At 35.5% G+C, this 15,023-nt stretch overlaps 4 protein-coding genes and 2 non-coding genes across 6 annotated transcripts; all 6 read right to left on the bottom strand.

Annotated features, from left to right (window-relative positions):
- Positions 1–1,250: 1,250 nt before the first annotated feature.
- On the bottom strand, positions 1,251–3,677 carry LOC112756731 (pentatricopeptide repeat-containing protein At2g20710, mitochondrial). The gene is made up of 2 exons (XM_025805357.3): positions 2,871–3,677; positions 1,251–2,689 (listed from the first exon to the last, which is right to left on the bottom strand). The coding sequence occupies exons 1-2, from the start codon at positions 3,165–3,167 to the stop codon at positions 1,421–1,423; spliced, it is 1,566 nt and encodes a 521-aa protein (XP_025661142.1). The 5' UTR covers positions 3,168–3,677; the 3' UTR covers positions 1,251–1,420.
- Positions 3,678–3,815: 138 nt separating this feature from the next.
- Positions 3,816–7,452, bottom strand: LOC112756739 (small ribosomal subunit protein uS7). Its single transcript, XM_025805362.3, has 5 exons — positions 6,001–7,452; positions 5,806–5,900; positions 5,118–5,389; positions 4,111–4,314; positions 3,816–4,036 (listed from the first exon to the last, which is right to left on the bottom strand). The coding sequence occupies exons 2-5, from the start codon at positions 5,896–5,898 to the stop codon at positions 3,982–3,984; spliced, it is 624 nt and encodes a 207-aa protein (XP_025661147.1). The 5' UTR covers positions 5,899–5,900; positions 6,001–7,452; the 3' UTR covers positions 3,816–3,981.
- LOC112765207 (small nucleolar RNA Z102/R77) lies at positions 4,484–4,566 on the bottom strand. Its single transcript, XR_003183559.1, has one exon. It is a non-coding gene; the product is annotated as a small nucleolar RNA Z102/R77 (small nucleolar RNA).
- LOC112765213 (small nucleolar RNA Z102/R77) lies at positions 4,882–4,963 on the bottom strand. Its single transcript, XR_003183561.1, has one exon. It is a non-coding gene; the product is annotated as a small nucleolar RNA Z102/R77 (small nucleolar RNA).
- Positions 7,453–7,639: 187 nt separating the features above from the next.
- Positions 7,640–10,524, bottom strand: LOC112756723 (putative disease resistance RPP13-like protein 1). The gene is made up of 2 exons (XM_025805346.3): positions 8,351–10,524; positions 7,640–8,175 (listed from the first exon to the last, which is right to left on the bottom strand). Exon 1 carries the CDS (start codon positions 10,265–10,267, stop codon positions 9,272–9,274), a length of 996 nt encoding a protein of 331 aa, XP_025661131.1. The 5' UTR covers positions 10,268–10,524; the 3' UTR covers positions 7,640–8,175; positions 8,351–9,271.
- Positions 10,525–11,719: 1,195 nt separating this feature from the next.
- On the bottom strand, positions 11,720–14,866 carry LOC112756716 (uncharacterized). The gene is made up of 4 exons (XM_072221757.1): positions 13,307–14,866; positions 13,092–13,218; positions 12,794–12,971; positions 11,720–12,148 (listed from the first exon to the last, which is right to left on the bottom strand). The coding sequence occupies exon 1, from the start codon at positions 14,703–14,705 to the stop codon at positions 13,353–13,355; it is 1,353 nt and encodes a 450-aa protein (XP_072077858.1). The 5' UTR covers positions 14,706–14,866; the 3' UTR covers positions 11,720–12,148; positions 12,794–12,971; positions 13,092–13,218; positions 13,307–13,352.
- Between the last annotated feature and the right edge of the window lie 157 nt (positions 14,867–15,023).

Genomic DNA, 15,023 nt, shown 5'->3' with positions numbered 1-15,023 from the left:
ACTGTCAGAAACAAAAGGTCGCGAAAATCACGTCGGTTTATAAGACCCATGTTTCCTCCAAGTAAGTCGGCTACGAACCCTAGTTAAATACTTGAACCCAAGCTCTAAAGAGACTTTGGGCTCAAGTAGGGGCACTGTTCATACCCTGGCCCAATGACAAAGGCCCAGGTTCAAATAAAAGGCCTAGTCTGAAAGATTAAGCCTAGCCAAGCACCGACCTTCACATAAGAAGTCGGTAACAACTACGACTTACTCTAAAGAAGTCGGACATGAGATTAGCTGGCAGATAAATACTCATTCAAATGAGTAACCGCCCCTAAAATCTCTCTAACCGCTTCATAAAGCCATATCTTAACCTCCTTAAGATAATGGGGCGGTTAAACACCCTAAAGATATGGCACTACTCCAACGGTGGTTATTGACTCACCACTATAAATACACTGACACCCCTCAGGTATCTCTAAGCCCAATACTCTCTAGACTTGCTAACACCCTTGCTGACTTAGGCATCGGAGTGTCTTTGCAGGTACCACCCCCCATTCATCAACGTGTATAAGTCGGAAGGAAGCTCTAGCGTGCTAACCATCTCGGAGCTCACTATCCGCGGACGATTGGACCAACTTACGTCATCTATTCTGTTCATCTCCGGTTACCCACCGTAACAGTTAGTAACAACTTTTTTAAGTGGGTTCAAACTACAGAAATCATTGGTCGAGTTTTTTAATTCAGGTAAATTTTAGTATGATAGCAGCATATTACACTATTATATTATAGAGGTATTACACCATTCACTTTTATATTAAAATTAATTTAAAAATTTGGCGATGTAACAAGACTAATTATATGCTGTTTGAAAGATTTTAAATTGTTAAAAGAAATTTGGTGTGTTTAGTAAATTTTTAATAGTAAAAAAAAATATTTTTTTTCAAAATATAACTTACATTTTTTTAAAAGTTTATTATTTATTTAAAAAAAAAATTTTAACCTAATAAATAAAATAATTATTTTATTTTATTATATTTAAACATAATTGTTAAAATAAAAAAATATGTTTACATAAAAAATTACTTAAAAATATTCCCTTTTTTTTTTGGTAAACTATTAACATATTGTATCCTATTTTGGTGACTAAACTATTACCATGAATCAACCATCAAATATTTCAAACCCGAACTTCCTCAACCACAAGTTATTACTTAATCCTGATTTCCCATCCTTTTATTTTTCTATCAATTTTGAAATGAAGCATCTTAGAAAATTTAAGAGAGTCATATATAAGACATACCAACTCAGAATCAGTCTTTTTGGTGAACCATTCACCTACACTAATTGGTCCTAAACTTCATTGTTGAAAAGATGTGTACACCAAATGTAAACCCTAATTCATGATTTGCCTAATTGATAGTCATCCCTTAACATTCTATTGATGGCTAAGGCAGAAGTCAGGGTTGTTCCTATCTTCCTCTGGCTCTGAAATTTCACCTGTTTGTTTATGTGAATAGCCTCCCAGCGCATCAATTGCAGGCACATTTGATTCCACATCCTTAATCCAACTCATCAGCTTGTTATGAACATCAAGGGAGATAACATTCTTGCTACTGAGTAACCTTATCAAATCCTCTGCCTCCTCCATATCTCCATTAAATTTCAAGTACTGAAAAATGGCAGCTAAGGATTCCGGTAATGGCCTCCACTTACGCCCCACTTCACAGATAGAAACTGCCTCTTTCATACATCGAACAGCCATCGGAAAATTTCTATGTGAAATATATCCAAGCAAGAGCCCTGACCAAGTCCATTCATTTGGCTTTCCTCCCTTCGAGATTGTCCTATTAACAATGGCTTCAGCTTCCTCCATTTTGCCCTTTCTGCTGTAAGCTGCTATCATCTTGTTCGGCATAAAGAAATTTCTGAAATACTGGTTTCTAGATTCCCACTCCTCAAAGATAATCTTAGCAAGTTCAATGTCATCCAACTTAAGAAATGAACTTATTACAGCTGAATAGTCTGTTTTGAGTAGCTTCCCATCCATCTTGTAAATATTCCACAACCTCATCACCTCTTCTTTCTTCCCTATTGTTGCATATTGAGTTATAAGATGAGGAAAGGCCTTTTTCCATATTGTGTAATCCACGCACTCCTCTGATTTCTTTAAAGCGTTAAAAGCTTTATCATGAAACCCGAGTTTGCGATAACAATTGGCAGCCACAGCATAAACACCCCAATCTACACTTCCGGAATACGATGGATCATCTTCTAACTGTGCAAGAAGTTTGTCTATTCCCTCTATATTAGATTTGGCTGCATATGTATTAATCAAGGTGGAAAATGTAAATCTATCGAATTTAATACCGTCTTCTTTCATTTCAAGCAACAAATTTTCCACTTTGTCATAGTTTTGTGTTTGATAGTAGAGGTTAAGCAAAGCATTTCTTGCCAAAGTAGACCCTGCGAAACCCAAATGTCTCATCTGCAGCATGATCCTTTTAGCTTTATCCACATCTCTAACTTGAGCATAGCAATTAAGAAGAGTGCTGTAACAATCTGTAGTTCTTAAGTAGTTCGGAATGCTATCAAAATAGGATTCAGCTTCTTCTATTCCCTTAACCTTTGCAATCAAGTCCAGTTTTAAACTAAAATCTGAAGATCTAGGTTCAGAGTATCCTTTCTCAGACATCCAATATGATACCTGCAAACACGGTTCATTTTCACAAAGATCCCAAAAATCAACCCATAAAAACATAGTACCTTTAACATTTGAATCGCATTGTGCAGCTAGATCATGATTCAACCTAAAGTTCGAATAAATAATATTTTTATGAATTAAATAACGACTAATTAGTAATTAATGATGATGATGATGATAATACCTCGAGGGCGTTTTTATATCTTTTGCGTGACCTAAGTTGCTTGATAACGAATAGCAGTTCATTGTAGCTAAGAGTTCGGCCATCCTGAACCCACTGCTCGAGAATCGTAACAACCGGGAGAGTTGGATCGGTCACAATGAAGATCCGACGGTACAAATCCTGCGGGACATAAACGTTGGCGCTTTGATTCCTCTTCGCCGGTGAGAGGTTGGAGGTAGAAGCGGCAGAGGTTGCGTAGGTCGCGGAAGAACGAGGAAGAAGACGTAAAGCGGATCTCAGACGGGTGAGTAGTACCATTTCTTATTCGGAATTCAGAGAGAGAGAGTAACGAAGAAAAGTTGCAAGATGCAAGTTTTGTTCTTCAGCAATGGATTTGCGGAGTGAGCGCTTGGAAGAGTAGTAGAATATTGTAAGTTTGTGAATACTGCGAAGTGAGCTGTGAGCAACAGCATTTGGTCTCAGTGGCAAAGTTGTAATTCGATGTAACTTCACAAGGAAGTGGCGAATGATTTTGGAAAAATAAATCTAAAAACATTCTTAATATTAATTAGATTCTCGACTGAACATTATTACTTCCACACAACTAGTAGTTAAGTACATCCAACTACGTAGTAACCAAAAAATGATTAATATTCCTTGTAATATTTGATAATTCATACATAGCATTTAACGTTTCATTTTAGGGTAAAATTTCAGATCTTTAATTCAGTACCACATCCCGTAAATAGATTGTTTTATGTAAACCAATAAATAAAAACAGAATTATTTATCCCATTTGTTAATATCTCTAATTCTGGATTCAGCCAATTATGTGATGATTATGGGTCACTTTTAAATTGTGGCAAACCAACCATTTGTGGACGAAAACAACTTCACAGAATCGTTGAAATCAACATAGTGATTGTAAACCTTATCGCTAAAAAACTCACGGTTTTGGATGACAAATTTACGTCCAAGCAACAAAATCTTTCATAACATATGAACCAGCCAAGCGAACAGCTCAGTATACTATAAGCCAGCAAAAGTACCACAACATCTTTAACTTAGCTATGGTGAAATAAAATACATAATAACAAAATCTCTGGTCACCAAGACTGCTTCCCCTAGCTGTTTAACGATTTGCCTTAGCAACTCTCTCGATTTCATCCTTTTTCTTGATAGCATAGCTGAAATGGAGCAAATAATTCTCAGCAAACCCACAGCAATATAAATTGGAGAAAATGTTCAAAGCCATGTATACCTGTTGGATGAACCTTTTGCTGCGTTAATGAGCTCATCTGCCAAACATTCAGCAATTGTCTTGATATTTCTAAAAGCAGCTTCCCGAGCGCCTGTTGTTAGAAGATAGATGGCCTGATTAACACGACGAAGCGGTGAAATGTCCACAGCCTGTCGCCTCACAACTCCAGCAGAACCAATTCGAGTTGCATCCTCACGGGGACCACTATTGAAATATATGCATTTAGATAAATCGGAAATTTGGTGTATGACAGAAAATCAGTACTAACATTTTCTACCTACAGCCACTTACAAGAGTAAAATGCATATTGCAAAATACTGAATTATGTAGATAACATCACAAGACAACAAACTCTAATTTAGATTAAAAAGAAGAATGATCAGATAGAGCTAATACATAGATGCCATCATCCAGGCAATCAAATCAATAGGGAAACAACTAATCATCACTTCATTCTCAAGCTTTTTATAGTAAACCACTTCGTAAAAATAAATTAAGACACGTTGAGACCAAGATAACCAAATCAATATATTACATAAATATAAAAACTAGATGGCTAAGCAAGGAAGTCATATTTCCTTTTCATTACATTTTAATGCACAGATAGTGGCTATTATATATTTATATGGTGCACATATATTTCTATTCTTTACAATGCAAATGTGACTTTATTCAGTACCTAATCAAGTAATTACTAATTGCTTTATAAGATTGGATACATTTGATTGACAATTCCCAATAAGAAACAATAACGCATGGTGTAGACAAGGAGAATAGTCAGATAGAGCTAATACAAAATGCCATCATTCAGGCAATCAAACCAATAGGGAAACACATATTCATCATTCTATTCTCCAAAGTCCAACATAATACAAAGACAACATGAAGTTTATCAATATCAAAATTGACGTTTATGTATATTATCATTTTTAACTATGCATCCATTTAAACCCACAAACATGTAACAATAATAGAAAAACCTATTCCATGCACCAGCACCTACATACCTGTTGATAACGGCATCAACGATAACCTGAATTGGATTCTGGTCAGTGAGCAAATGAATAATTTCCATAGCATGCTTGATAATCCTCACAGCCATTAGTTTCTTTCCGTTGTTCCTCCCGTGCATCATGAGAGAGTTGGTAAGCCTCTCAACAATTGGGCACTGGGCTTTCCTGAACCTCTTGACTGAGTACCTACCAGCAGTGTGAGGAACATAGGTTGCATGCTTGGATGGGACCACTCCAATATAATCAGCCAGAGAAATATCAGTAACCTAACAACAGAAAACAACGAAGAATTTCAATATAACCAATAACACATTCACATTCGAGATTGACTTCGAATATAAAAATGTATTGTCAATATTCTAATTGATAAACCAAGTTAAAGCACGGATAAATAGCCACTTTAACTACCAATTGAGCTACAAACTAGTGATCTAACAGTTTCGGTCCACGGTTTAGTTAATTTAACTCACAATTAGCTTTCTCTTAATAGATAAAATGAAATGCATTATATTAAAACTTTTTTTATTTCATTAATAGTTGAAACAGAGTGCTCCATAAAAGTATCTACGCTGAACTTAAAACTCGTTGTTATTTTAGCTCACGAAACATCAATTCGCAGAGTGAGAAAAACAATTGGTGTTTTTCATTCTTAATTAAAGGAAGAAGGGGAGAGAAGAAGTACCTGAACGTCATCGAAGCTCCAACGGTTGAAGAGCTTGACATCGATCTGAGTAGGATCTGGAACAACGCTAACCTCTTGGACTACGTCAGCCATTCCTGCAAACGAAAATTGAACACAGAAAAGATAGTTAGCTAAGTGTAAAGATTGAAAGAGAAAAGAGATGCAGATCGAAGAAAGAAGAAAACGGAGACGAACTTGTTGAAGCAGAAAGGGTGTTGTGCCGCTTAGGGTTCTATGCTGTGAGAGTATAAGGGATTAGTCGAACACACTTCGGAAAGCGAAAACCCTACTTGGGGCGGGTTTTGGAATTTCGTTATTTATACCTTGATCAGAAAGGAACCCTAATTTCTTTTCTGTGTTTTGTGGTTTTTTTTTTTGTGGACTTTAGAAAGCACCCTGATTTTTGGGATCAGTCAAAGGAGCCCTAAGCTAAGAGGTTTTGCTTGGAAAGGAACCGTAATTAGAATTGTAGACCATGTTGACTGGCCCAGTATTCTTTAATTATTGTAAGGTTGGTTAAATAAAATAAACTCAGACCATGACCAAAACGAAAGAGGAAAGGAAGCATAACCAAAAAGAGAAGGAAACAAGTACAAAAAAAAATCATCATCTTATGGACTTATGGTCAATCAGCTCAACCAGCTTGTAGGAAACCATTTTTTTTTCAATTGATTTTTATTTTAAAAAAAAGAGTGTAAAAATTTTTAGCTTGAAAAAATAAAAATGAGTCTTATGGCTATAGATTATCATAGAAATTAACATTGTAGGCATAGAAATTAAGAAGTAAAATTTTACATATGTATGAATACAATAAAATACTTTTATGTAAGTAGGGTTAGAAATTAACTTACTGTGTTTACTACATAAGAATTAGGGGTGGCAAACGGGTCTAAACCCGCCGGATCGGCCCGTGTAACCTGCCAAAAAAGACGGGCCGGGCTGAAAAATTGGGACCGGCAAATAGTAAAGGCCTGCCTAACCCATACACCGCTTAAACCGCGGCTTTGGCGGGGCGGGACGGACTTCCTCGCCAGGCTTAGTGTTCTTTTAGTAAGACAGTATTTTTACAATTTTTTTACCAAAACCTAACTTCACCCAACTTAACTTACAAGAGTATGAAGATAAAAATTGAGTGGTTTGAATTATGTTTATGATACTTTAGAGACAATATTTATAATTATGTTTTAAATTATGTTTATTTTGCTTTGGAGAGAATATTTATACTTATGTTTTGGATGAAAACTTGGTTTATAATTATATTTATTAGATATTTATAATTACAAAGATTTTAATGTTTATGAATATAAAAAATATAATTTTTTATGTTTTTAGAAATTATAAATTTATTAATATGATTGTAAAATTATATATATTATTTATTAGTTAATAGTAAAAAAAAAAAAGAGAAGTTTTGGCAGACTTAGCCCGCCAGCCCGCAGTTAGACAGGGCAGACTGGGATTCTAGGACAGCCTCATTAGCTGAGGCGGGGCGGGCCAGGGCGGGGTTCCCCGCTTGCCACCCCTAATAAGAATCAAGTTCATTAATATATTAAAAAAATGTATACTTAATTATGGAAATTAAAGTAAAATATTAAAATGATAATAAATCATTTATTTTAGAAAAGGATTAATTTTTTCAGAGAACGATTAAGGGTTTCAAACAGAGACCAAATATACTCACCCAAAAAAAAAAAAAAAACACAGACCAATATATCTGAGTTTATCATTAGAAAAAGCCTTACTTGTTTTCTGCTGGTATTGTAGTGCAAATTGCAAAATTGAAAATAAAGAGCATGATTGCAATTGCACACAAGAATCATACTGAAAGAAACAATACACCAAAGACCAAAGTTTATTTCTTACGGTTCATGTCCAACTCAATTTTACATAATGAATAGATAGATTGCATTCAACTACATAACTCGGTCAACAAAAATTTTATATTACATCATTGTTCAATTGGAAACTTCAATGCCTTGAAAATAGGCTTCTTAAATTGTTTCTTTGGAAGGAAGGAAGCAAGCAAGCAATCACAGTGACGATGAGAGTATTATTCTCCATGAGAGTGTCCATTATTTGCAATGCAATGTCCCTATACAAACAAGAAGGGAAGAAACGCCAAAGAGCAAGAATCATAATGAACTAATAATGAATTTTCACATGACAGTATTATAAATATGAACCTACCATAGTATTTATAAGCTACTTTGCTCCATTTTCATAATAATCAGCATATAAGTTTGGAATATAACTCGCTGAAGTAATAACATTGTCAAAACTCATAAACATCTTGCTTTGTCTAAACATGTGGAATGAATCATGTTGAAGAACCAGGTAGTTTGTGATTATACTTGTTTCGATCTCTTTGTCCTGAAAACAAACAAAATATAACAAAAGAAGGACATCAATTCATATAAACTCAGTTTAGCTGTCCAAAGTTGAAGAAGAAACAACTGTCTTCAATAGCAAGAGAATGAAAATTTATGCATAGAAGTAAATATATATAGATAAAAAGCAACAACTTTAGACAGATTCAAATGATTACCTCCTGAAGATTTTGGACCACTCTGCATCTTTGAATGATTCAACATTCTTCATGCAGCAAGTAAAATCAAAATCACAGCTGTTACTTATTTTAAGTACCCGCAGGGAGTGATGTTGGCCTTCAATTTGGAATTCCAATTTTCTGCAATTCGATATCATCAAGTCAGTTGCATGTTCGCAATGGCCTCCATCACGAACTCCACTTGATGCTTTCCTTTAATTGATAGTTGACGCAGTAAAGGAGGTAGCTCCCCAATTCTCACTTTATTATCACCAACTATGTGTAAAGAGGTCATAGTAGGAACTCTTGGAAGACAGGAACTCTAGATGACTGCATTTGATAATCTTAAGTGATTGCGAAGATGGTAGATGATTAGGCAAGTCTCCTCTCAACATGGGACAGTTCCTTATGATAAGCTCCCTAAGGCGAGGAAATGCATTGAACTTGCAGAGTTAGTGTGGTGATGTTGTGGTAGGAAGAATGTCCCAACCAATCTGGAAATCTTGTACCAATTTCTAGTTCTTTTAAACTACTGTGAGGTTGTAACTCGTCTAGTATATCTCTTTTAACTTGGGAATCAGCTATATTTTCATCTTTATCTGATGACCACTTCAACTTTAAAGAGTTAATGCCATTCTTATCGAACATCCTTGATTTGTGTAGATTTGCAAGTGCTCCCAATTCTGTAATCTTGTTCTCTTCACCCTTCCCAACAAACAAGTCTTTGTCAAATTCATGGTCCTTGGAATACAAAGAAGTGAACGAACAATAAACAAAACACTCTTTCAAACATGAAGGAAGATAGTAATAACTAATTCTTAATGCAGGTACAATATTTATCCTATCATCAAAGAATTCCCATATCTCACTCTTCAATATATGATTCCAATCTTTGACATTAGAATTTCCACGCAATAAACCTCAAAGAGATTGAGTTGCCAAAGACAATCCGTTACACTTCTTTACAATCTTTCTACCGACCTTTTCCAAAGTTGAAGTCTGAACAGAGTCGGTGAAAAGACTTGCATGTTTTAAAAACACTAACCAACAATCTTCATCAGACAATAAATTTAGTTCATGAGGTGAAACAGTTTGCACCACTGAAGCCACCTTTTTACTTCTAGTAGTTATGAGAATTTTACTTCCCTTAACCTCATGTTGAAAAGGTTTTAGAAGCATGTTCAAATCGTAATAATCCTCGTTCCATACATCATCCAAGACGATAAAGAATCTTTGCCCCGACAACTTTTCCTGTAAACCTTGTAGGAGTAAATTCAAAATTTTCAAGTTACAAAGACTCTTTGTAATTGCATCAAGTATATTCTTGGTGACCTTCATGACATCAAACCCTTCTGACACACAAACCCAACCTCTAAAATCAAAATCCTCCTTCACTCTATCATCATGGTAAACCAATTGGGCCAAAACAGTCTTTCCTATTCCAGCCATGCCCACAATAGGAATCACAGATATATCATCATCACCAGTGTCATCATCATCCAACAAAATGTTCACTATGGCCGCCTTGTCATCTTCCCTGCCATATACATTAGATCTATCAACTAGAGATGTTGTAATCCTCCATGACATGTTCTCCTTAGGAATTTCTCTGAGACCAAGAGTGTCTTTTTGCTTCACAATAGACTCTACCATATCAATGATTTTCTCCATCCTGTTTGCTATCTCCCTATCTTGCAAACTGAGATAACGAGAGAAGAAGGTACCTGGATCCTTCTGAGTGGCAGCTTTGGTGAAGACTTCATCCAACAAGTCATCAGCAACATACATAGCATCTTTGAGACTATCAAGCCAGTCCTTCACAGCTCTCTCCTTGATCTGGATCTGCTTCTGCTCAGCATCAAAAACAACATTCAGAAAGGAAGACAGAACAGCTCCACCCACAAGTGCTGCAGTCATGTTTCACAAGATCAAGTGATAAGATAAGAGGAAAATAAGAAAGGGAAAAAGGAAGTATTTTACAGTAAACTAGGTTATTCTCAAAAAGGAGTATGGAAATATGGATGTAGCTTTGGGCAAGTACTTGTTTGACAAATGATGCCACTGATGATTTTTTAATATTAGAGCTCGGCTTCACCTACCCCCAAGAAGCAATGTTCTAGATCGAAAAACATATGATATTCTAATATTTTTTCTAAGATATTTTTCAGTACTCTGTCCAAGGAAAAACGAGTGGTGGAAATTTGAACAAGTTGACCCCACCAGTAAGTGTACCCATTGATTTATCTCTTACCTTTTTTAAGCAGTAAAATGCAAGTTTAATATTGCTTGAGACGGTGAATAGTTTGTTTTAATTTACATTTTTTTATACTAGTAATTTGGCAGTAAAATTTATATGTATTTTTTAATCAGTAGAAAAAAATTGTTTAATTGCTAGATGCTTGTACTAGAGATTGATTAGTTGATATAGATAGTAATTATTTGTAATCCATGTAATTAGGTACTAGTTATTTTGTTAATTACTCTCCTCTATAGAAGCCAAATTATTAACTTAAAAGTGTGTACTTCTCATCATGAGTCAAATTCTTGCCCTTTAGTCTCTCAGCTCCTTCTACACTAAATCTTCATCAAGTGAAGTATAACAAAATAGCAAGTATGCCGCAAGTAACTAGAAATTGAGACACTATATTTATGATGGTTCTCTCAATTTTTTTTTCATTTGAGCGTATAAAGTATAATTTTTAATTTTTTAATATATTTTTTTTGATTCTATTTATAAAATGTATGATGATAAATCACATTTTATCCTCTCAAATGAAAAAAAATTGAAAAGATCCAATCTCGTATAATATATGGTTCTTCATTCTTATGAACCATAAACATTGCCTTATTTTGATAGTGTTTAGTCATGTGTCTCAAGATCAACAAGCTAGCAAGTGTAACTAAAACATCATTCCTTCTTGCACTTGAGAAAGAAACCTATGGAAGTAGTTGTAGTTTTAACTCGGGATTTTTCTCAAGTACAAAGAAGTAAAATAAAGTCTAAGCATGAAACTATTTCGTCCTAAAATTAGTTTTAACTTTCAACATTCCAACATTCGATAAAAGGGTAAAATTTCTTCGCTTCGGACCAAAAAAACAGAAAAAATTTGCTCTAACGTATAAACGGATAAACCCAATAGTCTAAGATTTTTTTCCTTTTTGTCTCAGGTACCTAATGCCCATCCATGGTTCTAGCCTGGTTTCCATATAAAATTAACCTCAGTTATTCTTTGGGTTTCAATTAGTTTAGGTTTGAGTAAAACAATGATATCAGAAAATTTTTTCCCTTAAAAAAATACCCCGATTTTCAAATCCCACCTATTAGAGAAGGGAAAGCACTATATCAAAATCAAATCACAATAAAAATTCCTAAATTCGGCATCCTCAATATCAAAATTCAAGTTTCATAATAAGAGCACGGTATAGATCTAGGACAACAAAAGTAGCATTAACCTATGCCATCTGCTAACTAACTACCATTAAAATTGAAACCAGAGGAACTAAAATCCAAAATGTTTTTAGGTGGCATTTGGTAAGGGGTACTGAGACTGAGATTGTGTACTGAGACTTAGTATTGTATTTGGTATTTTGGTAGCCAAATACTAGAACTAAAATTTCAGTCTCCGTCTCCAAAATTTCAGTCACTTGCCACCTTCTCTCACTGGTCCCTTCACATTCCTCATGATGTGGCGGTTCTGATCATCCAGAAACTTGACTCTAACCTGGGTCACTTGCCCTCTTGACCCAGTGCGACCTATAACCTTGACAACGATAGCATGCTTTATGCCAGTATCCATCCTGCTTGAACAAAATCAACATTAAAACTTAAAAGGTTAGGGAGGGAGGACAAGGTTGTGGATATTGCAGCAGTAATGACTAAAAAATTTGCACACACATATTCAACCGTTTTAAATGCCAGCTATCTAGAAAAAGCCGCATCATTATTCACTATGGTAGGCAAGGATTTGATGAAATGCAAATCACACACCGAGACATGCAAGGTTCTTAAATTTTCAATTGAAATCTAATCCAACAACTGCGAACACAGCATTAAAAAAATTGAACAGGAAACATATTAAAGTTGCTGAAACACAACAGTAATAGCAACCCAGATCATACAAACTTTGATAGTTCAAAAGCAAAGATAAATTAACAGCCATTGTAATTCAAAACCTTTATTCCTGCAAATATGCCATAGAATATGACCCAATGCAAGACATCTTTCTGAAGAAGATTATACATAAACTTCACTATTTCCACATTTCAAATGAATACTACGAAACACACCTTAACTACTTTAAGTGAAAGATCAGGATTTTATGAAACAAGTCATAAATCATTATGGAGATCTAGAAAAGCATGTCAATGCAAGGAAAAAAAACGAATTTATAAGCTACTTTGTTCCATTTTCATGGTAATCAGCATATAAGGTTTTGAATATACCTTGCTGAAGTAATAATATTGTCAAAACTTGTAAACATCTTGCTTTGTCTAAACATGTGGAACAAATCATGTCGAAGAGCCGGGTAGTTTATACAAATAAGGTAACTCCTCAGGAGATGGTAGCTGAAGTTTTTGACAATAATGAAGTAGAGATATCGTTGTAAACATCAATACCTGCCTAGCAGCAAAAGTTGAAGAAGAAACAACTGTCTTCAATTGCAAGAGAATGAAACTTTATGCATAGAAATAAATAAATATTAATAAAAAGCAGCAACTTTAGACAAATTCAAATGATTACCTCTTTAAGATTTTGGACCACTCTTCATATTCAAATAATTGAATATTCTTCATGCAGCTGTATGCTGTCCTGTGCTAGAGTTGAGAATGAGGAGAGAAGTCATTCAGGAGAAGGTATGAAGTGTTAGCTGTGTAAGGAATGATATAAGACATTAATAAGAATGAACAGCAAGGATACTGTATAAAGCAGATAAAGAATGAAAACTACTGACTCACTTTATATGCAGTGTGTAAATATTTGTGCAAAATCTTGTGTTACCATCTACCAAATCCATCTTCCATTAACTTGAATGCCGCGGATGTGGGAAATTTTAGGCCAAACTTGTAGGTCCTTCATCTCACACCTCTTACCAAGCAAATGGCTTTCTTTGATGATGAGTCGAATTAGAGAAGCAGGTAGCTTTTCTCCCTCAATATTCTCCAGCTTGGGACATTCAATAATGGTTAAATTTCGGAGGGAGTTGAGGTGGACTAGTCCCTTGCATTCCAACGTCTCGACACTTTTAATGCGATTCAGTATCAGAGACTCAAGGCATGCAGGCAACCAACCTTCCTTTGGGAGAGACTTCACACTCACACTTTCGCATTCACCTTCAATGGTAAGATGAGTAAGCCCATGAAATTGCAAATTCATCAATGCTGCACTGCTCACTAGCTTCTCGAAGTAGCCGATGCGAAGAGATCTCAAGCTACATTGTGGATCCCTTATAGCAGACAAATCGATTTCTGGACAGCCCATTATTGTGAGATTCTCTAGCTGAGGTGCTGCTGTCCACAGCGTGGAAATGGATTTCAATCTGGCACAGTTGTATATATATAATGAACGGAGACATGAAAGAGAGCATGACACCACAACAGACTCCATCTTTTCACAGTCCGTGATGTCAGCACACACGAGATTAGGAAAGGAATCCAACAATGAGAAGGATGTAACCAAATCACAGCTGTTAGTTATTTCAAGTATATGCAGCGAGTCGTGTTGGCCTTCAATTTGGAATTCTAAGTTTCTACAACTTGATATCCTCAACTTTTTCACTGATGCAGGAATACTACTCAATGGAAACAATATATGGGAGGAACAATCTGAGATAGACAAAGATGTGAGGCAACTCAGTTGGGTGTTCTTTATGGCCGGCACGACAGCCTCCACTAGATTCTTTCCTTTGATTAATAGTTCATGCAATAAAGGAGGTAGCTCTAAAATTCTCACATTATTGCTATGAAGTAGACACAATTTGGTAATAGCAGGAGCTCTTGGAAGGCAAGAACTCAGCTGCTCGCAATTCCGAATATCAAGATATTTCAAAGATGGTAGATGATTGGGCAAATCTCCTGTCAACATGGGACACCCCCATATGGTAAGCTTCCTAAGTCTGGGAAATGCATTGAACTCCAATGAACGCCACTCCTTCCAGCAAGGCATTGATTCGAACCAGAGAGTTTCAAGCATTGGAAATGGTGTCTCCACACAAGAATCATGGTTTTGGTAAAATTCAGCACCAACAATCCCAAGCCTTTCAAAGCCTTTAATTTTTAGGTGCTTCAAAGAAGGCAACTCTCCAAGTGAAGGAAGCATACAACACTTTCTGAAACCACCCGAAAGGAAACCGCCCATAAGTACCTTGGTGATGTTGTGGTAGGAAGAATGCCCCAACCAATCTGGAAGTGTTGTACCCCTGTAAGCCCTGATTTGTAGTTCTTTCAAATTACTGTGAGGTTGTAACTTGTCAAGTATATCTCTTTCAATTTGGGAATATACTGTGTTGACTAGATCAAATCAAAATCAGATTCCTAATTCCTTTCTTGAATCTTTTATGTAAATAGAATTAATTATAAATCTTTTCCTTTTTAGGTTTAGCTTAATTATAGGGATTTTATGATTAGAAATCTTTCCTTTATTTTAGGCTAGTATTTTTCCTTTCTTTCCTATTTT

Source organism: Arachis hypogaea, chromosome 2, assembly GCF_003086295.3.
Source record: "Arachis hypogaea cultivar Tifrunner chromosome 2, arahy.Tifrunner.gnm2.J5K5, whole genome shotgun sequence".
NCBI lineage: Eukaryota > Viridiplantae > Streptophyta > Magnoliopsida > Fabales > Fabaceae > Arachis > Arachis hypogaea.
Note: the sequence above shows the minus strand (reverse complement) of the source record. Positions and strands in the feature narration are given on the sequence as shown.